Source organism: Manacus candei, unplaced genomic scaffold (assembly GCF_025592945.1).
Source record: "Manacus candei isolate 608988 ecotype Guabito, Panama unplaced genomic scaffold, ASM2559294v1 h1tg000103l, whole genome shotgun sequence".
In the NCBI taxonomy this organism is placed as follows: Eukaryota; Metazoa; Chordata; class Aves; order Passeriformes; family Pipridae; genus Manacus; species Manacus candei.
Window position 1 is genome coordinate 1,254,614 of NW_026138151.1, and position 25,992 is coordinate 1,280,605.

Genomic DNA, 25,992 nt, shown 5'->3' on the forward strand with positions numbered 1-25,992 from the left:
ACTTTGCAAGTTTATGGTCAGTTGTATTCTCTAAGGCTGGAGGCCAGTTGATAGGTTTAGTGTATGTCACCTCATTTGGGTCATTTCCTTTTGCAACTTGCACCTTGTGAAGAAAATGAGGGCTTGATATAACTCTTGGGGAAAGGATCCTTTCACCCAAGAGCTTGTTTTCCTCTAAAGGATTTTGACCAGATGGAAAAGACAGTGTTTGAAATGTATGTTAAAAGTCAGGGGATGTACGAGGTTTGACACGAACCCTCAGATTTCTCGGTGAAAGCTCTGTTTGCTTTTTGTCTGCCGTGACACCATGTCTCACACTGATGGAAGACAGAGACACCAGAGCCTCACCTTTCTGCTGAGCAATTGGAAACCTGGAATGCCTTTGTTTTATTGTGTGTCAATGAAGAATCAAGGCTATTTATTGGGCCCAAAGGAGCCATGCTTCCAGCTTCTCAGGGGCAGACCCAGGCGTGTGTCCTCGACTGACAGCAAGGGAGACTGCAGAAGCCTTCACTACCAATAAGATCTTTCTCTAATTGTTCAACATCCCCCCAATTGGTGTTGGCAGTTGTAAATAGCATTGCCATGGCAATTAATCCTAGAATTCTGCGGCCTTTGGAAGAAGACTTTAGGCAGCTGCTTAGTTAAATGTGGTGTTTGCATGAGTTTTGTACAGCAGGGTCCGTGTGTAGCCTGGTGTACAGGCAAAGAGTGACAGGGGAAACCATCACCTGGGGGAACAGATGTCAGATGGGAGCTGATTCACCTGCTTGGATGGACCTGGGAAGAAGCCTGAAGTTTGCAGAATGGGCCTGTCCCATTTTTTTGTATGATATTCTGTCTGACTGTGATGGGTACACAGATATCCTGTCCCTGAAATTTATTTTCTCTTGAGTTGCCTTCTCCTTGCAAATACTCTGATTTGCACCACTGCATTCTCTTCGTGCTGTGAGACTTCCCCAGAGTCTGCAGTGGCTGCAGTGGTGCCTCTGCACGAATCAATCACAAGTAGCTCCTGTCAGCAGTGTCTGTGCTGGTGTCCTGGTGAGCCACGGATGTTCAGCCCCTGCTCAGTGCTGTGCTCCTCGGCTCCGGATCTGAGCTGTTGGAAACTAGGCCAGTCACGGCCTGAAATAGCAGGGCTCTGGTTTTCCTGGAGGGAGTGGTGTGCCTGGGTGTATGTTTTAACCCAGTCTGTGGGTGGGAATCGTGCTGGAAGAGAGGTGCCTGTTTTTAGGAGGTGTGTGGTGCCACTTCCCTTTGATAGGACTTTGAATCACCTCCCAGCACAAACCCACAGCCCGAGCGCAGCCCAGGGGACGCCTCCTTTTTACAGTTGCTGTATGAAGATAAAATCTCCAATTACCTGGTGGGAGGCCCAGCCCTCACAGAAGTTTTTCTTTGTGTGTCTCCTTCCACCAGCCGGCCAGGTCAGTTTTCCAGCAGCAAGTACGGACACTCGGTGCCCATTCCGGTCCCAACACAAATCCACAACTACCGTCGGATCGAGCAGAACCTGCAGTCTCCCAACCCATACAGCTCTCCCCGGTAAGTGCTGGGGCTGCCAGGAGGGGTGGCACCAGTGCAGGGGCTCTTGCATTACAGCTTGGGGTCTGTAAACAAACTGCTCTACAGTCTGCTCTCTGTACCTCTATGGATTTCTCTCCGTGGTGGGCTCTCCCCATTGCTGTCAGGAGCCAGTGTGATGTGTTCTGGGGTATTTTTGTAGCAGTGTTGGGATTTATTTCTTACCATGTACTGTAGATTTTGTCTGTGTGCTTATATGTGAGAAAGCTCCTGTCAACTTTGAGTGAAGGCTGAGCCCCTTTGAGCCTGACAGCTTTTCCCATGCCACCCATGGATTGGGTGTCCAAGCAGAGAGAACCATCCATCTGGCAGGTTCCTTTATAAAAGGAAAATTTGAGATAAACAACTAAAATGGATGGGACTTCAAAACCTACCTGACTGTACCTTAATTGGTTCCTGTAGCCAGTCATGCCATAGGTGATGTGTTGCATATTAACGTGGTTGTGCAGCCAGGACTGACTAAGCCATGAGCAATTTGTGCCCGTGAGGCAGAGCATGTTTTCTGAAGGCCGTCAGGAGGACCCAGATGCCAGCCTTCAGCACACAGCTGACCTTCTGAGTTCAGTGCTAATGACATGTAGGTCTTCTATCTCTTCTCACACATGATTTCTGGTTCTTATAGGTTTGAAATCTGGGCTGGCAGCAGCAGCCCAGGTTGTAGGCTGGTTGGAAGGAGACCCATAGAGGATCTTAAGGAGCTTGTACAGCGGGGGCATTCAAAAAGAAGTGTCTAGGAGGTGTCATGTCTTTTCTGGGATGAGCTGCGTTGGTATCTGGATTAGTTAAAGTTTAGATTTCAGAAGTAGGGTAATACCTGTATCAGCCTAAGTTTGGTCTTCAGCCAGCCTAATTCAGGATAAGGCTTATTCAAAGTGGACCCAGAAGTAGAGACACAATATGCTGATATTAATCGGGGATCAGCAGAGGGATTGGTTTGTGCCAGTGTTACTTTAATTCTATTTTATATTCACTTCTTTGAGTGTGGCAGGTTTTGTGGTAAACTCCTTCCTGTTTCCTTAGTGCCTCGTGTTTTTTACAGCAGAACTTGTGGACTCTGTTGGTGTTGGAACTCACAAGAGTCCTCTTAATCCCTGTGAGGTATAAAGTGAGAGCTCTGGAGAAGGTGCCATGTCGACCCCAGACCTGGTGACAGGCTGCTGAGCTCAGGTTCACTGCCTGCAGCCACAGTCAGGGATCAAACTGCCATGTTTTGCTCCTTTTAGTCACCACTGTGTAATGTTGAGATTAGCATCATCCCTGCAGAGGAACTCGAGGAATGGACCCAATCAGGGTGATTCACAATCTGCTTTTAGCATCTTCTCAAAATCTCTGGCGTCATGTCTTTTCTGCCCCAGGATGCCATAGTTATCTCTCTCCATCACTTCCTCTAATCAACAGATTGAGTAGACACCCTTCAGGAATGGCAGGAGAAAACTTCATCAGGCATCTAGTATGTGATTCCACTTTTCCACCGGGGTATCAAACAGGCCATTACCACCAAGTGCCTCGTCATGTTTGCCAAGTCATTTGATTGCAAAGCAAACCTTGACGTGCTGCTCCCCTGTCCCACTGTCACCTGACTGGCTGGAGTGTGCCTGTGTAAGGTGGCATGTTTGTGGACAGATATGTGGCTTGTTGAGGTGCTAATTATGTATACCTACTTCTGGCCACATCACCTGTCCTGCTTGTCTACTTGCTTGCTTATCCTGTGTCTCCTAGGGTGGCATTTGACATTCCACATCTTTCAGCAGCAGCAGTCAGCTGGTGGTTTTTTCTGCAAGTTCCTGATAGGTAATATTGAGGTTTCTGCATGGCTCATGTTCTGGAGAGTTAAAAACATGGGAGGGCAATACTTTCTGCCACTGAATATCTCGGTATCTTCTCGCCTTTCTTTTTTGTGTATTCATTTTGCTTCAGGGCCAGGCACTTGATGAGCATTAGGCCTCTGAATCTGGAGCAACCTGAAGAGGAGTGATTTTTAGGTTAAAATTTTAAAGTATTTCCTTTTTTCCAAGCATGTGACTATAGCATGGATTCACCTGGCTGCAAAATGTGGTAACACACTGAATAGAGGCAGGGGGGTTGGCAGATCAAATTCTTATATATCAACTACTGAAATAGATTTTTTTTGAATATATGATTTATTTATTTTCTGAAATGTGGCATAAAGTGAAATATACATCTAAGAGTGTTGTTGAGTAGTTGTACTGACAGCTCATCTGGATGACTCTGCCATTCCTGGGTAGTGTAGCCCTCCTGGCACTGCTGAAACCCATATGCCTTTGTTCCTCTGCTCAGGTACCTATGGACAGCTAAATGCAGCATCCCTGGGAGAGGAGGCAGGATACTTTGGTGATAGCATCTTGCAGTGGCTCGAGCACAGAGAGATTTTTTTCAGCATATTCATTGATTCCTGGCCAGAAAACCACCTACTGGCTGAGACTAATGTTCTTTTAACAAGAGGAAAAAATGTTTCCAAACTGAGACTAGGATGAAGGATTTGATGAAAAGACTGTTCTCATATAGAGGAGTGTAATGGGAATCTTGGTGAGGGAGCCTGCAGAGGCAGAATGGCATTTCAGTTTAGGTTGTGTGTTCTAGTGATCGTGCAAACATTAACATATTGAGAAATAATGAATTAATATGCAATAATCCCATGTCTCTCCAGACTGATGGTGTGGCTGTACTCACTTTCCCACTAGTTTCCTCTTCTCTTTCATTTTAGCAACTGAGTAATACTCAAGGATCCTGCATGTGTGGGCTGTACAAATTAATTTTAACTCCCTAAGGTGAAGCTTCACTAGGAGTTGAAGGCATTTGGAGTCCAGGCAATTCTGACTGTCCAGCCCAAAAAAACTAATTCCTCTGGGTGGTTCTGAAGTGGTTCAGATCTGACAGCCACACACTGCTCTGTTTTGCTCTGTAGCTTCTGGTTTGAGTCCAAGCTCTGTTGCAGAGCAGGGCCTTGGCACAGCTTACCTTGGCATCGTGCAGCCACTGCTCACAGAGCTTCCTGCCTGAAGGCTGCTCTGACTGAAGGGTGAGTGGCTCAGCACAGGAGGGGCACTTAAATAAAGCCTTCTCACAGTGTTCTGAAGCCACTGCCTAAAATTAATGTCTTGGACATGGCAAGATAGGAAACTGTCATGTTCAGGATCATTGTAAATACCTGAAAGCATCTAAAAGTGACTTGGAAAAATGACTCCTCTCCTGCTTACAGCTAAGCTAACCTCGTTCTTCCTCTTCATTTATTTGGATTGAAATTCTCGAGAGCAAAGATTAGCAGCTTAATCTGTATTGCTGCAGTCCTGGAAGAGTGGGATTTTGATCCAGGGTAAACAGTGATGTAGCTCTGCTTTTGTGGAAGTAGCTGTGTGTGTTTGGTGATGCTGTTCTCCTTTCCCTGCTGTACTGGCATCTGGAGTAACGTGTGTGCTGCCCTTGTTCCCTGTAAGGTCTGGTACAGTCCGGAGGTCCAGCAGTATGAGTCCTCTCGGTTTTCCCAAGACTGGTGCTTCCCCTCCTTATCCTGGAGAGCATGGATCAGTGCCCAGCTCTAAAAAGCTCTCCTTTGGCGGTGCCAAGCCCTTTATGCCATCACCACAAGGTAAGATGTCAATGGGCACATTGCTGTCCTGATAAAATCACGTGCCTCTTTCCTGCAAAGAGGGGGATTTTTAACCAGATGTAGCTGCCAGATAATAGGGGGTTCAGATTGGTGTGTTCTCCTGTGGTTCTTCTCAACAGATTATTTGGCAAGTGTCTTGGCCTCAGTAAAGTGGAAAGAAAAATACCTGTTAGCCCCAGGAGAGGCAAGCTTTGCTTTGGTGCCTGCATCAAACATTTTGCTGCCCTCAGAAGAGGGCTTCTGTAAGTGCAAAGTGGCTCGGGTTGGGGTGAGATAAAATTTCAGCCAATTATTGTCAAAGCAAAATTCTGGCCAGCACTGGAAGGGCTTGAACTTCACTGTTCAGGCTGAAAAGTTTTGACTGACTATCTGGTAGCCTGATCCAGATGCTAACAAGCAATTCAAGTAGAAAGGGATAAGAAAAACCCCAGTGTGCAACTGATGCAATTTGCTAGTTTTTGTACAGAACAGACTGATATAACAAGCTATTCTATATTCCTAGTGTCTCCAATCCTGTATTTATTAGGCTCTGCTGGTGGGGAAATGCAGAATATTCACATGCTTTTCCTCTGAATTAATATCACTGCAAAACTAATACTAGACAGAGGGTTTTTTTCCTCCTTTTACTGGAGTTGAGGATATTTTCACTACACAGCTAGGGCTGAGAAGATGGAAGAGATAACTGGCATCTTTCTTTAAACAGGTGGTGCATAGTGCTGTTCTTGCCTATGGAAACTTAATACTGATTGAATGTTTTTTTATTGTGTTCACTCACAGTTGGAACAATCCCAGAGCAGCCCAGCCAGACTGTTATCCCATCTTCTCTTGGAGCGGAAGTGAGAAGCCGTATTCCTGTTGCTGGTATGTTGGTCCTTACCTTCCTTTGTTACTCCAGTGGATAAGAACTGTAGTCTCAGGGCATGCAAGGCTGGGTATCTTGCTTCAGCAGCTTCTCTGGATGCTTGGCCAGCCAGGATTTCTATGTGCTGGGAGGAGGTGGGGTTGATCCATTCACATTCTGTCAGCCAGCATCTTCCAATGCTGACAGACCCTGTGTCACAAAAACTCAGACGTGGGACTTGGAAGTCAATGGGTTGGATGAAGGAAAAGCATCTCAAAACCCCCAACACCCCCAATGCCAAGGGGCCTGCTTGATGTGTAGTTTCCTTGCTGCTGAGCTCTGACAGGTCTCTGTCCCTGTAAGGGTGGCAATGAAGGAAAGAAGCTGCACTTTTATTTCCCTGATGTTCATATCTCATCCTGTACACTCAAAACCTTATCAGGCCTGGCAGTGCTGTGGCACTGCTCAGTGCCATCCTTAGCTATCCACTGAAGGTTTTGATCTCTAGATGTCTGAGCCATGGATGCTGGGATCAGGCTGGCTTTGTGTGTTAGAACCAGACACCGATGTGTTTTGTCACTCTGGGCCCTCCAGGTTCCTCGGCGCCTGAACAATCTCCTCGAGGGATGGGCTCCCGGCTCCACAGTGCTCCCAACCTGTCGGATTTGCATTCCTGCAGGCAGAAGATAACCAAGCAGCACTCTGATCCTCTTGTTGCTCACTTTGGTCATACCCCAGTCAGCCAGCCTCTGCAGATTCATGGCTTGCAGCACTGCCGGCAGCTCCGATCCTCACCGAAGCTCTCCGAGTTCATGCAGAGAAGCCCTTTGCCAACAATAATGGGCTCCCCCACAAAGGTATGCCCAGGAGTCTGCTTTTGGGCTTCTCACAGCTTGATCCTCTGGGTTATTTGGGGATGAACTGCTGCATGATCAGATAACTCTGACCTGGATTTATCCCCACTCGTTCTCTATCCTTTGAGGGCTGTTTAGTGATCTGTGTGAAATGGGGTGGTGTCCTAGTTCTCAGTGGACAGCTCTCACTTGGCAGCAGTGCTCAGCAGCTGAGCAGAGCCTGGGGTTTAGGGCAGGCAGTGGGAAGGAGCTGCCCTGGTTAGCAGGAGCACATCAGAGCCAGTGGTGTCTGGGCGCTCTGGACGCCGTGACCCGGCTCTGACGCCAGCGAGTGTCCGGCAGGAATCCCCAGCAGAGCCGGCAGACGGGCGAGCAGGTGACAGCCCTGTGCCTCACACAAAGCTGGCACCCTGACAGCATTTTCTCTGCTTGTGTTGGGCTGCAACTAATTTTCAGCAGTTCATTGCCCTTTTGTTTTAGTCTTTCTGGGATTAGGGACAAATAAATGCAGTGGGATTTCTACCTTTATTTCAGGCATGTTGTTGAATGTTCCATTTGATTTTGATAAACAAATGGAGGCCAAGGGGAACCTTCCTCCTTCATTTTAAAGACAGATCTCTGTTTTCTCTGTTCTTTTTAGGCTGTGTCCCCATTTGAGTTTCCCAAAACCCCAAGTTCCCAGAATCTCCTCACCCTCTTGGCCCATCAGGGGGTCATGATGACTCCAACACGGAACAAGACCTTGCCAGATCTGAAGGAGATGGGTCACTTCCACTGCCAGCAGACTGGGTTGGGATTGAGGCCTGTGGAAGAGATCAAGGGCAGGTGAGCTGTAATCTGCTTCACTTCATACAGTGGTGCCTCACTCCCCAATACAGGACGGATGGGGCAAATTTCAAACCCCAGCTAATGTTGAAGTTGGAATGAAGCATCTGTAAATATTCTGTAGTGACCTGCTAGCACCCTTGGATTGCAGGCAGATACAATGCAGATTTTAAAAGTCTTCCTCTAAAGGGGCAGGCCATGGCCTGGGTTTTTTAAAGTTAAAGACTGACTGCAGGATTTTGTTACCAGATCCCTGCAGTTATTCACATGCTTGCTTTGATCTCTGTGGAGCCTGGACCTGTCATGAGTGAGAGGCTGTTCTGGGTGTTCCTCATCCATTGTACAGTGAGCACAGGTCTTCAGGAGAGAGACCTGTTTGAAAGCCATGTGCTGCCTGTCAGGAGCACTGCAGGATACAAAGCCACTGAGGTGTTGGTGTTAAGTTTTTCTTACATGCCCCTCTGCACACTGCAGCTTCTTCCAGTGATCTGGAGGAGTCCTCTGATACAAATTTGTGTGTCTTACATCCAAACCAAATCGTGTTGTAGTAATTTGTAGTGAGGACTTGCATTACTGCAGTTAGTCACAGTAGTTGTCTGCTTTCTGCAAGTAGCAGGAGGTGCTTCAGATGCTCTGTTGAAAAAGGAAGAGTGGTTAGTTCAGCTCCAGACTGTTTGCTGTGTAGTGTTAAGTGGCTGTGGACCAGGAATGGCACAAAGAAGTGGAAGTTAGCTGACATCTTGCACCTGTTGACTCTCTGCATCCTATTGTATGTCCTCTTTTTAGATCTCTGAGCACAGGCAGGCTCACTGACCTGCTTCTGAAGGCAGCCTTCGGGGCACAGATCTCGGAAGCTGGCAGCAGCGACAGCCTGAACAATGAGAAGCCAATGGAAATTGCAGGTAGGTGGGGAGGCCAGGCAGATCTGGCAGGGTGTCCTGGGCTGGGGTGAACAGTTTGCCTCCACACCTCCTGCAAACAGGAGGCTGCTTTGCTGGTGTCCCTTGGCACGGGCAGCGAGTGCCGTGCGTGAGCAGTGCCGTGGTGTTTGCTTTCTTTTGCCGAGCGCTCGGAGGTCTGTGGGCTGTGTGTGCTGTGTAATTGCTGGCTAGTGGTGTGATTTTTGTAGGCAGGGCTTCCTCTTCTGGCCCTTTCTGAATGTGGTAACATGTGGAAGTGGGGACTTTCTGCCAGGCAGCTGGAGTATGAATGGCTCTGCAAGGGTGGGTGTTCCTGGGCGTGCAGGTCAGGCAGCGAGGAGGGGAGAGCAGCTGCAGCAGTGTGTGACACTGCCCAGGCTCCTGTCCTGTGGTCTGTGCCAGCCTGGCCCCTGTTCCTGGGTGTGCCTCCACGGGGAGCACTGGCCTGTGCTGGTGACCACTGTCTCCAAGAGTGTGCAGGAACACAAACCGCTGGGCGAGGCACGCGGTGCTCTGAGTGACTTTCCTGTAATGCCAGTCTGCACCTTTCAACTGTCTCCCCAGCTCCCTCAGGTGCTTACGGAGGGACCCTGCACTCTGGTGCCCGGGCTGGGGGCTCTGCCAGCCCATCCCCAGTGATTTTTACTGTTGGATCCCCTCCCAGTGGAACAACCCCCCCACAGACCACGAGGACCAGGATGTTTTCAGGTAAAGGGCCGATTACCTACCTGCCTGTTCCAGTGGGAATGCCTGGGGGCAGAGAGACGTGTTGAATTCATTGCTGCCGGGCACTGGTGATGGCAGAGGGCTGCTCAGAGCAATCTGTAGAGCTCAACTGGTCTCTACCTTTGAGGTTCTTGTGCTGGCTCCTGCCAACCCATTAGTGCTGGTAATTGTTTGCACTGGCATTAGTGCCAGGTAGTGGTTTTCCAGTACTGTCAAAGACAAACTTTTACTTTATTGCTCTCTGCTTCAGGAATAATGCTGCAGCTGTTCACTGTTGCTGTGAGGTCAACAAATGTAAAGATTGTGGTGTGTTCTGATTGTTTTCCCCGTGGCTTTTGGATGAGCTATAAAAGATGAGTGTGACTATCCGTGCCCAATTTCAGTGCACAAGAACTGTTAGAAAAGAGCCAGGATGGCTCTGTGTGCCAAATTATTAGTGGTGTTACTTATGCTCTGAGCTGCCTAGGTAGGAGATGGGGAACTGCACTCCTGCTTGACAGATACTTCTTGTAAGATGCCAGAACTCTGGTCTCGTCAGCCTCATTTGAGGCTGTGGTAATTGGCCCTTTTGGGATAGTGTGTCTGGGAGTTGGAGTCTATGTTCAGTTTAAGAAAATATTTGGACACTTTTATTTGCATATTTGGCTTGTTTGGGTTCTTGTCTTGGCTGTTCCTCATTTGAATGCAGTTGACTCTGTTGTTCTCAATTACTGCAGGGAGGGTTTGGATGTGACCATGAATAAGCTGCTTGACTGGGATAGGGGGACATGTGGGCTCAGTTCCTGTGTATAACTTGCATCCTAACTAAAACCACTCACATCTGATTGCCTGGAAAGTTGGGACCACAATCCTTTCTTTGTCTCATCTGTTTGGAGGGTGAGCTTTGAGACTTAAAAAAGCATGTGAGGGGCCTGTAACACAATGGCTGTCCTGGCTGCAGCCTCCAGCTACTACTGCAGTGTTATGGATAGAGGATTCAGAGTTCCCGAACTACTTCTGCAGGGATAAAAGCAATCTGGAAGCAGGTCCAAGCACCAGTTTTTAGCAGGTTGATACTTGAATGCTTAAAGGTCTGCCCAGCAGTTGGGATCTCAGATGGGATGCCTGGAAGAGAAGGCTGTTGAACAGTGAACCTACAACACACACAGCATTAGGTCAGGGCAGCCAAAGCAATGCTGTTGGACAAGCTTTGTTAATTAGGCCTGTGCAGTAACTCCTTATGTTATAGTTAATGCACGAAGTTAATGGTGGAAAGGGGAGGTTTGCAAGCCAAAACTCTTCACCCCAAGTGCTTGGACAAGCCATGAGTAAGATCTCTTGACAGTTCTAAAGGCAGAGCCTTTCCATGAGTCATCGTAACAATTTCTGCAAACAGCCTCTTGGAATTACAGGGCATCCAGACTGTGATATTGTAGGTCCTCTCCTCTCTCTGAGAGATCTGGAAATACTCTGCCTGTCTTTGATGAGCCACTTGGCTTTGAAGCATTGCTGCCAACACAGAGAGGCTGTACCTCTCTGCAGATCAGTTGTGCATTATTACATTGCTGAACCTTTTGAAGGCATGGTAAGGCAGTAAATGAAATTCGTGGGTAGAAGAGAAACATCTTCCTCCAAAGGATCAGATTGGCATCCCCCCATCAGACAGAATATTTCCCTCTGTGGCAGTGTGTCAGGGATGGGAAGCCCTCTGGAAGTGGCGAATGCGTTATGGATACTTTGAGACAAAAACTCCTTTGTGCTCTTAGGGTGGATTCAATGGTCAAGAACAGGAAAATCTGAGGGTGAAGGAATTGTCTGATGGACACTGTACTTACAGGGTTAGGGTCTTGGCTCAGCTGAAGTCACTGATTTTGTGTCCAGCTTCCTGTTTGTAAAGAGGGGGAAGCAGAAGGGCAGGGCATGTGATGGAAAGCTCTCCTGGCTTGCATGCAGGATGTTCTAAAATCCATCACTTATCAGAGGTGCTCATTCAGTGACAGTGAAAGCAAAAAATCAGGGACCCAGGGTTCAAACCATGCTGCTCCCTGATGGGGAACTTGGCTCTGTCAGTGTATGATAAAAACCAGCCCAAGTTCTTGTAGCAGGATTCGGAAAGGGTTTAAACAAAAAGAGAATAAAACAAGTTCTTCTGAATTGTCTCCATAAATGACCGTCATTCTGGAAGGTGCTTTAAATCTACTTGAGCTTGTAAGCTGGTCTGCTGAGTCACTAAGGAGCTTATGGTGGGGAGTGGTTATCCTGCATCCAGAGTCCTTGCATCTTCCCCCAAAGTACCTCTTGCTGGCTCCTATGAGATCCAGGATCCTGAATGCTACAGACTTGTCCTCTCTCTCCTGGGTGAGGAATACCTACCTGGCCTGCTGTTAATACCTTCAGTAATTCCTTTGTCTGTTTTTCTTCTCAGTGGGGTCTTCCAGCTCCCTCAGTTCTGGAGGCTCCTTCAGCGGCAGGCACTTGGCAGTGGGAGCTGCTGGGGAGGCTCTGGAAGGTCCCTCGAGCCTCCGGTTCGCGTTTGCCGATCCCATCACCGCCAACCTGGAAGGGGCTGTGACATTTGAGGCACCAGAGTTGCCTGAAGAGACGCTCATGGAGGTGGGTATATCCCAGGGGCTGGTTAGGGGCAAGGGACAGGGGAATAAAAGCAAAGCAAATCCAGACAACTCCATGTTTACGGCCGAAGAGTTTGCCCCCAAAGGTGGAGTAAACTGGCTTCCAGAGAGCAAGGGCAGTGCAGTGCTCAGAAAGCCCTGGGCATATTTAGCACAGAGGCTTTTGAGCCTGCTACCAAACTGTTTGCTCTATGAGACAGCCCATGGCTGGGGTTAAAATTCACCATTTCCAAAGCTGAAATTGCAGGTCAGAAGCATCGGTTATCTGATGTGCTCTGAAGGAAACCTGCCTGCTTTGAGCCTTTTCCTTTTTAAAGGCTCAACATCAGTAATAGCTGACCTGAGAACATGAGTAGCTTAGTGTATCAGGAGCCCTCCTGGTGCACTTGGGAAGTCAGGCAGTGATATGGTCTCTGCTGAAAGGATCTGAAAACAAAGTAAACCTGACATTTCTGTTCCTAATGGGGGCGAGGGGAACACCGTGTTCTGCACCAGAACAGCTGAACCAGATTGTGGAGCTGAAAGGCTGCCAGGCTTCCCTTCTCTGCAGGCTGAAGCAGAGCAAATGCTGTTATAGCTGAGATATATTTGAAATGTAGGTCAGGCTGCCCATTTGCAGAGGAGGTGGGAGGCAGATTCACTCACGCTTTGGGCTCTGCTTGTGATACCTCCTTGGGCTGTCTGGGACTGGGGAAGGCTCTTTGTGTCTGACACTTGCTGGTGTTGCTGAAAACTTCTAGATGCCCACAGAGATATGCACACATTGTTTGAAGGATGTGGGTTTGCTCTTCTACTTCAGATTTTATTTAGCTCATTTTTTTCTGTCAATTATGCATCGAATTGCATTCGTTTGCTTCATTACCTGTAAAGCCACAGGGCTAAAGCTTCCAGCAGTGATGTGTTCACAAATTTAACTGAACATCCTACCTTTGTGAGGTCCCAGAAGTTTGGGGCCCTCCCAGCTGCCACCACTTTGGACACTGGTCTGAAGAGAAGTGTCCTAAGGAAGTATCATCTTGATCTTGGAATAGCAGCTTCTATGTCTGCAGTGAGTCATTTGGCTTCAGTTGTCATTTCTGCTGAGCACAGTAATCCGTTTGCATGTCACAAAGCCTTCACAGCAGATTTCAAGACCCTCTTGTGCTCTGTGGAGTTGGCCAGAATGCAAACCTGGCAGGTTTTCTGATTTCTGCTGATCTTTCAGGGCACTGAAGTCTTACTATTTAAGTGCCCCTGTTTGTCTCAAGCAGAGCTTTTGCATTTAGATGGGTGGTTCTTTCATCTTTTGTAAAAGTTTCATTAGGTGCAGACAAGGCAAATTGAAGGCTGGGATTTAGTTTAAAACACAATAAAGAGATGGCTACAGAAGGGAAGACTCGTGATGCCAAATGAGGCCATGAGTGCCAGCAGAGTTACCAGAAGCTGCCTCTGTAGGCAGAGAGGAAGGACTGTGTGATGGTTAGAGATAGGAGGCTGAGACCTGCAGGATCTCAGCAGTTTCCTGCTCTGCCACAAACTTCTTGTATGACTTGGTAATTACTTAATCTCCAAGTTCCTCCTGTGCTTTTAAAGAAAATAGAGGAAGATGGAGATAACACTTCCTTACCATACTGGACTGTCCAGGTAGCAAGTCAGTGGGAGGAGAGATTCATAACTCAGATAGTCAAAACTGCCTTAGCAACCAAGTCCCTGAGTCAGTAAATGAAAAACTAAAACTCTTAGAACTGATAAATTCATGTAGGAAACATCCTTACCAGCCCCCTTTGAGAGAACTAAGCCAGTGAATCTCTGAAGCTCAAGCAGGTTACCCACTTCTCAACAGAGAGGACTAACAACGGAGTTGCATCTGATCCAGGCAGCAGTTCACTTTGCAGACCCACAAGCATTCCATTTTTCCACAAATGCTAACTTCCCAGAAATGCTTGCAGTGACTTAAGCAATGCAGCTTCCCAGAAATGGGATAATCCCCTTTGATCTGTAATATCTGAGGAAAAACTGCTCTGAAATGACCATAGCATTTGGTGTGAACACTTCCCTCACTGGCTGGACAGGAGCTGCAGATAAAAGGTTGTCCTTGCTGTCTCCTCAGAGGACCTCACCCAGGACTCACTGTGCTGAACTGGGAGGGTATAAAGGCCAGGGCAGAGTGAGGGCTGGGATGTAGGGTGGGAGACACCTTGGTTGCAGTTTTCTGTGGCGTAAGAGGTTGTCCTCTCATGAAATCCACACTGGCATTGCTGTGGTGGGAACAAGAGCTGGGCCCATGGTGCAGATGGTCTCTCCCCCTTCCTGGCTTGTAATTTTAGAGTAAGTCTCACCAGTTTCTCCAGGGAGCTGCCCAGAAATTTCTGGCCTGGGACTGTTGCTTGCTGCTGTTACTGTGGAATAGGACCTGGTGCGGGTACAGGCTCGAGGCTGAGTTTGGCTGTCCCTGCCCAAAGCAGAGGTGTAAGCAGGGTTTGGGGGGTCAGGTGTTGTGTCTGTAAGCTGGGGTGAGTTGCTGGCACAGCTCAGGTGGGCAGCCCTCCCTGGCATGCCAGCTTTCCCTCTAACCCCCACCTCGGCATCCCTTTAACAGCAAGAGCACACGGACATCCTGCGCAGCCTCCGCTTCACCCTGGCCTTTGTGCACTACGTGATGGAGATTGCAGCCCTGAAGGGCAGCTCCAGTGAGATGGGCACCTCAGTGACCTCTGAGTACCAGCTCCAGGAGAGTGTGGTGGCCGACCAGATCAGCCTCCTGAGCCGGGAGTGGAGGTAAGGGCGGGCAGAGCTGCCCAGCTCCTCTGTCACTCCCTCCCTCCCCACATATCCTTAGGCAGCAGCAGTGCCTGGGGACACTGACTGCTGTCCCAGCCACCTGTCTGCATTGCAGTGTGCTTCCTTTGCAGCTATGCAGAGCAGCTCGTGCTGTACCTGAAAGTGGCAGAGCTCCTGTCCTCAGGGCTGCAGATGGCCATAGAGCAGATCAAAGCTGGCAAGCTGTGCCTCTCCTCCACTGTCAAGCAAGGTAAGGGGCCCTGGGCTCACAGTGCAACTCACCTGGAATGGAAGCATCACAGAGGGGTGGAGGGGGTGCAGTGAGCGTGAACCCCCCGCTGGTATGGGGGTCATTTGTGATTGTCCCTTGGCACACTCAGATCTTCTTTATTCATGCTGAGAATGTTCCTCTCTTCATATTGACTTTCTGTCTCAGAGCTCTTGTCATGCCCCTGTGAGAATCTTCAGCACTAATTAGTGAGGGGGGGATGTATCTTATCTGATTCCTCATATCTCTATCTCAGGTGCTTATTTGTACCTGACGTAAGCCCAGCTTAATTACACAGTGCATGTCCTAGGAAGTGCTTACTTGGCAAATTAAGACCTGTCCTGGCAGTGATGATTTTTCAAGTGAAACAAAAACACAGGAAGTGAAGTACTGGTAATGCCAGAGTCACTTCTTTGCTGGTGTTACAGCCTTAAATTTGCATCTGACTGGCTCTGGTGAGAGCTGGCTGTGATTTGGTGATTAGAAAAAATAATTTTAAAACTCCCACTGTAATGTTCCTGAGGGAGCTTTTTGAAGCACTTGAAGTACTTGACCCACCAGCCACCTTCCCCAAGAGCTGAGACTCTGAAAGTATTTGTGCTGCCTTGGGATGGGGTGTAAAAAAAATGGAAGTTAAATATGATAAGCACACATATGTTGTAGCAAGCAGTGTGGAGGAAGATACACCAGGTTTAGCTGCACATCTTCCACAAGTTCAGACTAACAGGAAGGTTGTCATAACCCAAATAAATCACTCCTTTTCAGAGCAGATTGCAGCTTCTAGATGTGTAGTGTAATTTGCCCTTCAGTGTGTAGGAATTGGGCAAGGCTGGCTTGTCTTGTTTCATGCAGCGTGGGGATTAGCAAATGTGCAGTGTAGGAGTTAGTACTCATCAGATGTTGGTGGGAGTTTGTGTTCAGTACTCTGTGTAGATCATGCCATGCAGCCAGGGAGACTCAGCCTGTGGCACCACTTGCTGTTTTGGATTGTTATTTAATCCCTCAGAATCATATTTGATTCCTGATTCTCTGCCGTGGTTCAGGGGGAGGAGGTGGCATTTCTCAGGCATCCATGTTTTTTCTTTCTGGGACAGCAGAGTCCCAAGAGAGATTCCCTTGCTTAGTCAGTGCTGCTCATCCACACTGCTCCCACATGGGAGTCACGTACTCCCTCACAGCGTGTCATCACCCATCAAGTAGCAGAAGCTCCATATCTGTGGCTTCTGGTGGTGTGTGAGACATCCTGGGTGGTGCAAACTGTTCCCTGCCTTGTGACAGCTGAAGGAAACAAAAATAGACCTGGCCTCAGGTGAACCAGACGTGTGTAGGTGTTGCCATGTGCAGGCTTGGAACTGGTGAAGGTGACAGAGGAAAGGGAAAGGACTCTCTTGGTGCAGGACTTTCCTGCCAGTCTCCTGGCTTTAACATAACCCTGTTGTCTCTCAGTTAATCACTTGAGGTCCTGCATGTGGAGATGGGGAGGCACAGGGAGAGCTGGAAGTAGTGCCTAAAGCATTTCTTTCCTTTGCTCTAGTTGTGAAGAAGCTGAATGAGCTTTATAAATCCAGTGTATCATCCTGCCACTGCCTCAACGTGAGACTCCAGAGGTTCTTCTTGGACAAACAGAAGCTCATGGATCGGATCAACAGCATCACTGCAGAGAAGCTCATCTTCAGCTACGCTGTGCAAATGGTACAAACCACACCATGCCTGGGGACAGGGTCAGCATGGACCACTGTTGGGCATTATGGATCCTGCTGGTGGCCTTTGCAGGGGTTCCCTCGTGATGCTGTGTGCAGCCTCTGGAGGCTGGGCAAGCTGAGGGACCATACTGGGAAAGCTGGGTGTGCTCTGGGAGTAACCTCTTGCTGCTGGGTTGTTGCCTGCAGGTGCAGTCTGCAGCCCTGGATGAGATGTTCCACCACAGAGAGGACTGTGCACAGAGGTACCACAAGGCTCTGCTGCTGATGGAGGGGCTCCTGAACATCATCACTGAACAGGGAGACATAGAAAACATCAGTAAATGTGAGTGCTCAATTACTTTTTTTTTTCCTCCAACTAGAACATGTGGGTTTTTTTAGCTGCATGGATCAGACATTTTAGTTGCCAGCATCCTTTTTTTTTCTTTGGCTGCATCTTGGTGGACATAGCAGAGATCTCTTGGCTTGTTACAGCTCCTTGTAGCCTGGCTTCCTGCTTTTCCAGCAGGAAAACTGTTACAAGTGCAGGTCCCTGTTCTGAGCCCTATTTTGGGAGCTTCCCCTGCAGAACGATTGCCAGTGCTTTGTTGGAACTTTTGATGTGTGAAAGAACTCGCTGAAAGAAGTGGTTTGGCACCAGCAGGGGCCTGGGTTTGGTTCCCAGCCGGAACCACCCTTCTGATTGCACAGAGCCCTTGGGAACGTGAAGCTTTAGCGGCTGCCGGGCAGGGATGTCCGGTTGGCACAGCCAGGGCTCCTTCCAGCACATCTTGGAGTCAGGGCTGCTCTCCTGCCTGGTTCCCCAGGCCTGGCTGAGAAAGCAGCAGACACGTATTCTTCTCATCAGCAAGTGCTGTAGCAGTGAAAGCTGAGCTCTTACCTGTGTGCTCCCGTTGGGCTTCCCCTCCCTGGAGGCGGCTGCTCCGAGCTGTCTCGTCTCTCCCGCTCTCCCTGTGTCCTGAGGGGGGTTACTCTGCACTGCCCCAGGCTCCACAGCACTGCACTCCATGGGCAGGGGAAAGGACTCACCTCGCTGCTCTGAGCACACTTTCCCTGCCCTTATGGCTGGGGTTTTATCACCTCTGTCATCTGTCCCTGTGGGAGGCAGGCACAGGGGACAGGGATAGCCGGGATTGTCTGTGGGAGCAGCTTGGCTCAGCCTGGGCTCTGCTCCACCACAGCCATCCCAGCCCACCTGCAGCAGCCCCAGTGGTGTCCCTGTGGCTGCAGGGGGAGGCCACAGCTGGCAGCCCTTGTGTCCCTCCCCTCTGCTGCCCACCCACCGCCTGCCTCGGGCCTCGTCCAGGGCGCTGGAGCCGTCCGTGGAGGCAGAGCACTGGGATGGGTAATGAGAGGAGAGACTTCTGGCTCACAGGCAATTAGTCTGTTAATTATCACCAACTTCCACAGCTGACACGAGGCTCACTGAAGGAGAGCAAAGGGAAATGGGCAGGTGGTGTGTGGTACTGGAGGGGAAGTGAATAGGGAATACTAGATAGTTTCTATTGTACTGTTTCTTACCAGACCTAAATCCCATCTTTTGATCCAGAGATACCGTTAATGCATCTAATAGATTTCTTTTCCCACTTGTTATCCTGATATTCCCTGTTTTACCACTTACTATCCTGATATTACCTGTTTTGCCATGTTCCAGCTTCCTCATTGAACTGTTCTCTGGTAGGCAGAAGTAGGTGTGCATTTCATTTTAGATCTCAGGTATATACATATTTCTGAAACATAAAATGATGAACCTAGAAACACAGCAAGTGTTCCTGTGAGAGGCATGAATTCCACCAAACATTTAGCTCCTGAAAGAGTCTTGGGCTCAGATGATGAGAACCCATCTCTCAGTGTAAGCCTTGGCAAATGGCATTGGAGACCCTGAATCATGTTGCCTGCTGGCAAAAACCGCTCCAATAACTGGAAGTAAATAAATTGTTCCTGGCAGATGGTGGTTCTTTATAACATCTTGGTACCTCTGTCAGAGCTGCTGCCTCCCAGCTTTCACTGCTGGATCTCTTGGCTGTTCAACGCTTCGACCTGTCCCTTCCCAGCAGGATGTTTGTGGCCAGCTCTTCACTGGCCTAATCAGTACCTGGTAACGATTCCCAAAGTGCTGCTTAGATTTGCTGAAATTCTGCTGCTTGTTTTTTAGTTTTTGTTCAATCTCCAGCATGGCTTGGTGGTCTTTATTTTGCAAGAAAGATGAGAAGTTCATTGCTGTTGTTTCTTGCCCCCAGGTAAGCTGTGCATCGAGCGCAGGCTGTCGGCGCTGCTGTCGGGGTTCTGTGCCTGATTTCAGTGGTGTTGTTCCTCACACACCTCGCCCCAGCTGATTGCTTTGTTCCCAACAGCCTGCTGCTGTGCTGGGAAACGAACTGTGGCAGTAGGAGACCTGGAGGATGAACTGCTCACTGTTTTGTATTTGGACGTTTTGGGAAGTTGTTCCACAGACTCGGATTCCTTTGTGGGGACGTGTGGCGGCAGCAAGCACAAATAATTCCCTGCCCGAGGGCCTGGGCGAAGACATGGCCAATGTGGGAAGGTCTCCCTCGTTGTCAGAGGGGATGAAAGATAGAAGTCTGCTTCTTCCCAGCATGTTGAAGGATAAGACTGCTGCCTACCCCTCTTGCTTAAGAACAGGGTATTCCAGTGCTGTGTCCATTGCAGGCAATGGATGTGCTGAAACTGCTGGCTTCAGTTAATGTTGGAGGGTGTCATTCAGAAATAAAGGCCAGTTTGTGTACTTCCCCCTTCCCAGCTGAGAGCCAGGCATCTTCAAGCTTCCTGGCAACGGAGGCTCCCCTCCATTCTCTCCTTTGTCCCTTCTCATTGTGTTCATGCCTTGGAGTGCTTCCTGCATGGCAGAGAGGACGGAGTCGGCTCCTCTCGCCTGAGCGTCGCCGAAGGAGCTCCCACCTCCACAGACTTGCTGAGCGAGGCAGAGGACGTGCTGCTGCTGCTGGGAAGCAAATCCCATGGCTGCTGTGTGGGCTCCACCTCTGCCTGCCTGGATGGGCGACCGACACAGGGAAAGGGACTGTGCACGACAGACAGCGCGACGCTCCTGTGTTCTTAAGAAGCCAAAATGACTCCGTTCCTGCCTTGGTCCCCAAGCCCAGTGGGATCAATGTGAAAGACTCCTGGCCGTTGAGCTCGTCCCTACCAGGAGGAAGCACTGGCGCTGTCCTGCTTTCAGCTGTTGGCTCAATAACCCCTTCCTGGAGCCCCCCCAGACTGAAAACACTAGCTTTGTGAATCAAAGGAGCACTTTACACACTATGGGAACTTGGAGAAGTTGACTTTGCATCACACAACAACCCAGGAACATCACGACTGTTAGGAATGCTGTTCTTTTTATTCCTTTCCTTGCTTCCTGGTTGTTTTATTGCACTACGTGTGTGCGTATATTAATATGTATTCCTGAGAGTGAATATATATTGATATTGATATGGTTTGTGTGTAACTGTACGTATTTAACTGTACTGTATCTCGTGAGTGTGAGGCAAAGAGCACTGCAGAGCCTGTGCTGTTCCTCCTCCTCACCAGGCAAAGCTGACTTGCAGTCTGGCAGTACCAAGATTTGTTTTGTTTTTTATTTAAATGTTCTTTTAAGGACAGTCGATACAAAGCTCCGTGCTTTTTAAGAGCTGAAGAACAGGCGTTAAGATCCCACACACTTACACTTGGAAATGCGTTTTTTTAAGAAGTTTTATTTGCTGCTTCGTTGTTGTTGTTGGGGTTTTTTTTTTATAAAGAAATCTTGTAGCGTTCAGTTTTATGTTCAGCATTTCTTTCAAGGAGACTCTGCAGCCAAATGAGACTGTGGGTGTGAGTGGCTCGAGTTCTGGTTGAGGCTTTGGGTGCTGTGAGCATGTGTGTGAGAGGAGAGCTGCCTGCCTCCCATCTGTCTGTGAGAGCATGAGTGTGTCAGACCTGAGTCGTGGCAGTATTTTGTTAGAGCTGGGCAGAAAAAGTATCTTCGAAAGCAACTCGAAACCTCAGGCTTAGTTTTTGGGGATCTAAAACATATTTTTGCACACGGTGGTTAGGTCCTCGTTGCTTTTTTTTTCCCCCTCTCCATGTTGGCACGTTCATTGTGATACTTTGCAAGGGTTTCAGGAGCAACTTCATTGGTTTTGGAGCTGGCGCCGTGTTTGGCAACACGGGGTGTTTCTGTTCGCAGAGCAGAAATGCCAGTAAAGAAATTTTAAAGTATTTCCAATTGCAACATGGGTGTTTCTGTTCACAGAGCAGAAATGCCAAGAAAGAAATTTTTAAAAATATTTCCAATTGCCCCGACCAGGGAGGTTTTAAGTGTAGCTTTCACAAATGCTTCAGTATTTGGCCGCTGTGACCCCGTACGTCCACAGTCTGCTGCTTCTGTGGCCGTTTGTGCTTGTGCCTGGGAAAAAAAAGAGAAAGGAAAGAAGACAAGACAAAACCAACCAACCAATCAACCCTCCCCAGCCTGTGGACAGAAACGCCGAGGAGACCCAGACTGCTGCTGAAAGGCTTTGGCCAGATCCGCAAAGGGCTGCGCTGCAGGCGGGAGCACCGGGAGGCAGCGCCAAGCCAGGACTGACTCTGCAATACCAACTCCTGCTGCACACCCCAGACCCTCCTGGCAAAGCCCCCAGGGGCTCCCTGCCAGGGAGAGGCACATCCCGGGATCCACGTCCCTGCTGTGCCCCAGTGACCCGCGTGTGTGTGTGTGGCAAGCTCAGCACTAACCTTCCAGCTGTACTTAATTACTTGAATGTATCAAAAAATTGTCCACATTCAATGTATACAAGTATATATTGCTCCAAAAAAAAAAAAAAATTGTGGTTTACAGACCTACAACCAATATATATGTATGTGTTTGTGTATATACATACAAGGCTGTGTGTGTGTATGTGTGTGCATGGGTAGAGATACACACACAAACACAAACGTGTATATATATGTTTTCTCTCAATACTTGAAACTTAGCCACTGTGCTTGAATTAAAAAAAAAAAAAACACAAAACAAACAAACAACAAAAAAAAAGACAAAAAACCCACACAAAATAACCCCCAAAATAGGGGAGATAAAAAAAAAAAAAAGAAAAAGAAAAACAGAAAAACAAATCCAACAGGTGATTTATTTTGCCATCACTTTAGTGACTTTCTTTTTTATCTAACTGCATGTAGCGTGAAACCAACTTTTTAGGTGAAAAATATTTATTGCTTTGTAGACAATAAGGTATGCAAAAAAAAAGAAAAAAAAAGAGAAAGAAAATACCCCAAAAACCAACCCCCAACCATTGTTGAAGTTGCTAGTGTAGTCCACCTGCTATTGTCATGGCTTTGTTGCTGTTGCAGCGTTTGTGTCTGGCGTCTTTAATAGATTTCAAGAAACCTCAGTCTAATAAAACACGTACCTTCAGGTTTGTGAGAGCGTATGATGATGTTCTTTCTAAGGTAATGCTTGATACTTTGTCAACATTTTTTATTTGTGTTTTGTGTGACTTTTTTTTTTTTTTTTGGCTTTAAATTGTACAACACCAGTTTAAGAAAATAAAATTGATTTGAAATTGTTAGTGGCCTGTTTTCAGTACTTCATATTTCCAGTTAGTGCAATATCTGGGCGAGGTCTTTAATGTGTTTGGTTCTCCCAGCCTTGACTTTTCAGGCAGAGGAAGGGCTGTTGCCCCCTTTTCACAGCAGGTGAAGGCTTGAGGCAGAAAATCCACCTTGCCTGAAGGTGCAAGCCTTTGAATTTGGAAAGCACCTTTCTGGGTGTTGCTTTATCAGTAATATTTATTATTTCCCACCCCTGTGCAGAGCACTCTGGACACAGGGGTGTTTGATGGCCATGTGAAGGGTGAGAATGGAGTGTGGGTTTGGGGTGGTGGTTTTACAAGACCTAATAATTACGTATTATTTTAACTCCATTAATAATTTTTAAAATTATTAGAGTCAGAAAGCTTGTTGCTGGAAAAGGGGCTTAAAGATGAAGTGTGAGTATTGTGATAAGATTTGGGTATTTTTAATTATAATTAAATATTTTACTGAATTAAATATTTACTGTACTCACTGCAGTTTGTTATTTGAACAGAGCAGGCACATGGCTTAGTTTTCTCCTGCCCACTTAGCTCTGGAAAAAGTCACTGAAGGTGGGAGAAGGGAAAGGAGGATGGTGAGAGATTGGTTGCAGTCCCTGCTCTGTCTGGATCAGAACACTCCAGGATGAAAACCTAAGCCCTGCATCTGGGATGTGGGAGAGGTGCTGAATCAATTAGCCCAGTCCTTCCACTTTCGAGATCCAAATACTGTAATTCCACCAAAGACTTCCCAAACCCCCCTTGCTGGACTGTGTGTTATTGTTGGCCGGGAGCATCTCCAGGGAGAGTCCTGCCCAGCAGCCCCGGCGTGACGTGGCATCGCCCCACACAGTTACTGGACAGTGTCGTGTTTTTGTAAGGAAAGACCTTATTTCAAAATCATAACTTACCCTGAGCTGGAATTGTTTTTTCTTGCTCTGCCCTGTTTATAACCTCTTGTTTCCTGCCCCTGCCTTTCCCACCCCGGGCAGTCGCTCTGTGAGAACGGTCCTGCCTGGAAACGCAGGCTCCGGGCACCTGTTGACCCTGAGTCACCCAGGGACATCTGATCCCTTGTCCCTGGAGCAGCATCAGTGCTGGGGACAGCTCTGAGAACCTGCACTGCTGTGTGGTGAAGACGTGGTGGTACAACCTGGGCAAGACCCCACAGCAGCCCTTGGAAAGCTGGTCAGAGCTGGCCAGTTACAAATGCTGGTGCTGCCTAAAGTTTGACAGCTCAGCACGCTCGGGTCTTTGCTTTCATGGGGGTTTGGTGGAGGGGTTGGTTTGTGGGGTTTTTAACATGTAAAGCTCCCTTTTGTGGAAAAACTTTGTGTGTGCCTGTCCCCTGCAGCATGGGATTGTGGTAAAGAAAATATATGTATAATATATGTGAATATATATATGTGTGTGTGTGTGTGTGTATATACATGTGTGTATATATATAGATAGACATATAGATATATACACATATATACACATATAGATACATACACATATAGATATATAACAGTTTCTGATGCTGAGGTTAAGGGAGAGGGTTTCTTTTGAAGCTGCCCATGAAGAATTCTAAAGGTTCAGGTGAAAACACTGTAGTGTGTCACATGCCTGTGTGGACAGAGAATACTCTGCCGAATCCATAGGACTCTGTCACAGGCAGCAGAGCAAAGGGGGAAAGTGCTAGCTGGGAAGACTTAAACAACAGAAATAAACAGGCTCTTGTGAAAGCCATGGGGCCTGAACAGTTCAAAAGCACCGGTGAAAATTGCACAACTTTCTGGATGTTGACTGTGACGTTATGCTGCTGTTGATTTTAGGAGAAAACAAACCCGAGCAATTCTTCCAGGGCATTTGGCTCCGTTCCCGTGTTTTATATTTAGTTGTTGGTAAGTACGTCAGTGAAAACATGCTCATTCAACTCTGAAAGATCAGAGGTGACTTGGTGACATCAAGGAAGTAGAAAGGAGTGGGTGTGTGTTGAACCACAGCGATACAAAGACCAAGTGCTCTGCTTCCAGCTCTTGTAAGGCTTCATTTCGTGAGGAGTTAACTCCTTCCCAGCACATCCCAGCTCTGTGGCGCTCAACCTGCCATCCCTCCTCTGCAGTGGCACACTGGGGTGCTGAGCAGGGGAATGGCTGGGGAAGGTGTGATGGCTGAGGGAGGACAAGGGGCTGAGTGCAGGGAGACAACCCGCTGCAGGGCAGGAATCGATGCTCTCCCAACACTAGCGGTTGGATTTATTTAACTTTATTACCATAAATGTAGCGCCGAGGATGGGTGCCATTCCCTGGGTGAGGAATGGCACGTAGTGCGGGGACACAAACTTCCCTGGGACATTTCTTTCTAAAAACAGCATTTTTAGGGACAATAGAGGCACAACCACCCCCCTCCTGGGAGCCGAAACCTGGCAAGGGATTTGAGTGCTTTCAGAAAACACGTTAAACAGTGTATTTCTAAGACGGAGCTGACGCAAATGTCAAACACAGACTTTTTCCCTTACCATGGACAGATGGTAATATACACAATTATCCTTCAGGATCCCTTGCTGAGACCCAGACACTGCTGCTAGAGCTCCCTGGGAGTTGGACCCAGCCACCACTCATGTTGTAAAACGTGCCTCTGTGTGTCCACAACATGGCTCAGATCCAAAGCTGTGGTGCAAGAAAAGTCAGCTCCCAAAAAGCCATTCCAAAGTCCAGAGCATGAGGTAACACACTGCAGACCTGCAGCACGTGGGCTTTGTGTCTTCGGCTTCTTCTCAGCACCTGCTGTGTGTGAGTATTTCCTTACATCAGCACAGGGGTCATGAGTGCACTGTGGTGGGGAATTACAGGAGTGCTCAGGTTCCTGCTGCAGGTAACCTTGAAACACAAGTGAAATGGTGCTGAACTCCCAATTCACATCTTGTTTAGGCAGTCCACTCACTTCCAAGGGGGAAAGGACTGGCCTGTGTTACACTGGGAACACCTGGTGGAGGAAAGAACACTTGACTTGGTCCCAAACAGGAACATTCTCCACAGCTGAAAGAGTTTTCACCGCTTTTCCTTTGTATTCTCCCGTATGCTTGTTTCCAGCTAACAGCCCGATATGGAACTGCAGACTAAGGTGCTCCTCGTCCCTTGCAGTGCAGCTTGTCTCCAGTTCCCAACAGAGAGGTAAATGCCTTTTAATTACATTTGGTATCTCCTGAACTTCTAGTGCTGTGCAGCAAAGCCTCATTAAAGATCAATTTAGCAGACTTTTTCTTCCCTCTAACTGCAAACGATTGGAAGAAAGTGTCCTTCAAAACACGATGTTCCCTCAGAGCTTTTTGTATTGATTTAAAACAATATTTCTCAGTGAATTTAAGGCAATCCCTCTTGAAATAAACATGTCATTTCTCAAAGGAGGCCTTGGGGAGGAGGATAAGAAGGTTGCTGGGGTACCATTGTCACAGCAGAGCAGGAACAGGCTGCTCTGCCGGCCGGAGGGGACAGCCTGGAGTGTCCCCGGGCTGGGAGGAGTGGGAGCCACGCCAGAGGTGCCCTGATGGGGAGCAGCCATGGAGCCAAGGCTGTGGATGCTCCCAGGACAAGGCAGGAGGCGGCCGTTCGCGTTGCCAGAGCCCCATCTGCAGGCGGCCGCACAGTCTGGAGTGAGGAGTGACACCGACATCGCTATGAAAATTAAATTAGCACATGACCATGCCCGATCCCCCATCCTGC

At 48.2% G+C, this 25,992-nt stretch overlaps 1 protein-coding gene across 5 annotated transcripts in view; it reads left to right on the forward strand.

The window, feature by feature from the left end:
• The window catches only part of ULK1 (unc-51 like autophagy activating kinase 1), a 94,508-nt gene extending 72,226 nt beyond the window's left edge, over positions 1-22,282 (forward strand). For 4 of the 5 annotated variants that reach the window (XM_051769191.1, XM_051769190.1, XM_051769192.1 and 1 more), the window contains 13 exons: positions 1,423-1,548; positions 5,043-5,194; positions 5,993-6,076; positions 6,651-6,913; positions 7,551-7,735; positions 8,522-8,637; positions 9,220-9,363; positions 11,786-11,973; positions 14,569-14,747; positions 14,882-15,000; positions 16,553-16,710; positions 16,908-17,043; positions 18,959-22,282. In XM_051769191.1, the coding sequence (XP_051625151.1) occupies positions 1,423-1,548; positions 5,043-5,194; positions 5,993-6,076; positions 6,651-6,913; positions 7,551-7,735; positions 8,522-8,637; positions 9,220-9,363; positions 11,786-11,973; positions 14,569-14,747; positions 14,882-15,000; positions 16,553-16,710; positions 16,908-17,043; positions 18,959-19,014 (1,906 nt within the window). In that variant the 3' untranslated portion in view covers positions 19,015-22,282. The remainder of the gene's footprint in view (positions 1-1,422; positions 1,549-5,042; positions 5,195-5,992; positions 6,077-6,650; positions 6,914-7,550; positions 7,736-8,521; positions 8,638-9,219; positions 9,364-11,785; positions 11,974-14,568; positions 14,748-14,881; positions 15,001-16,552; positions 16,711-16,907; positions 17,044-18,958) is intronic. The other variant, XM_051769193.1, reaches the window with a different exon arrangement.
• Positions 22,283-25,992: the final 3,710 nt, after the last annotated feature.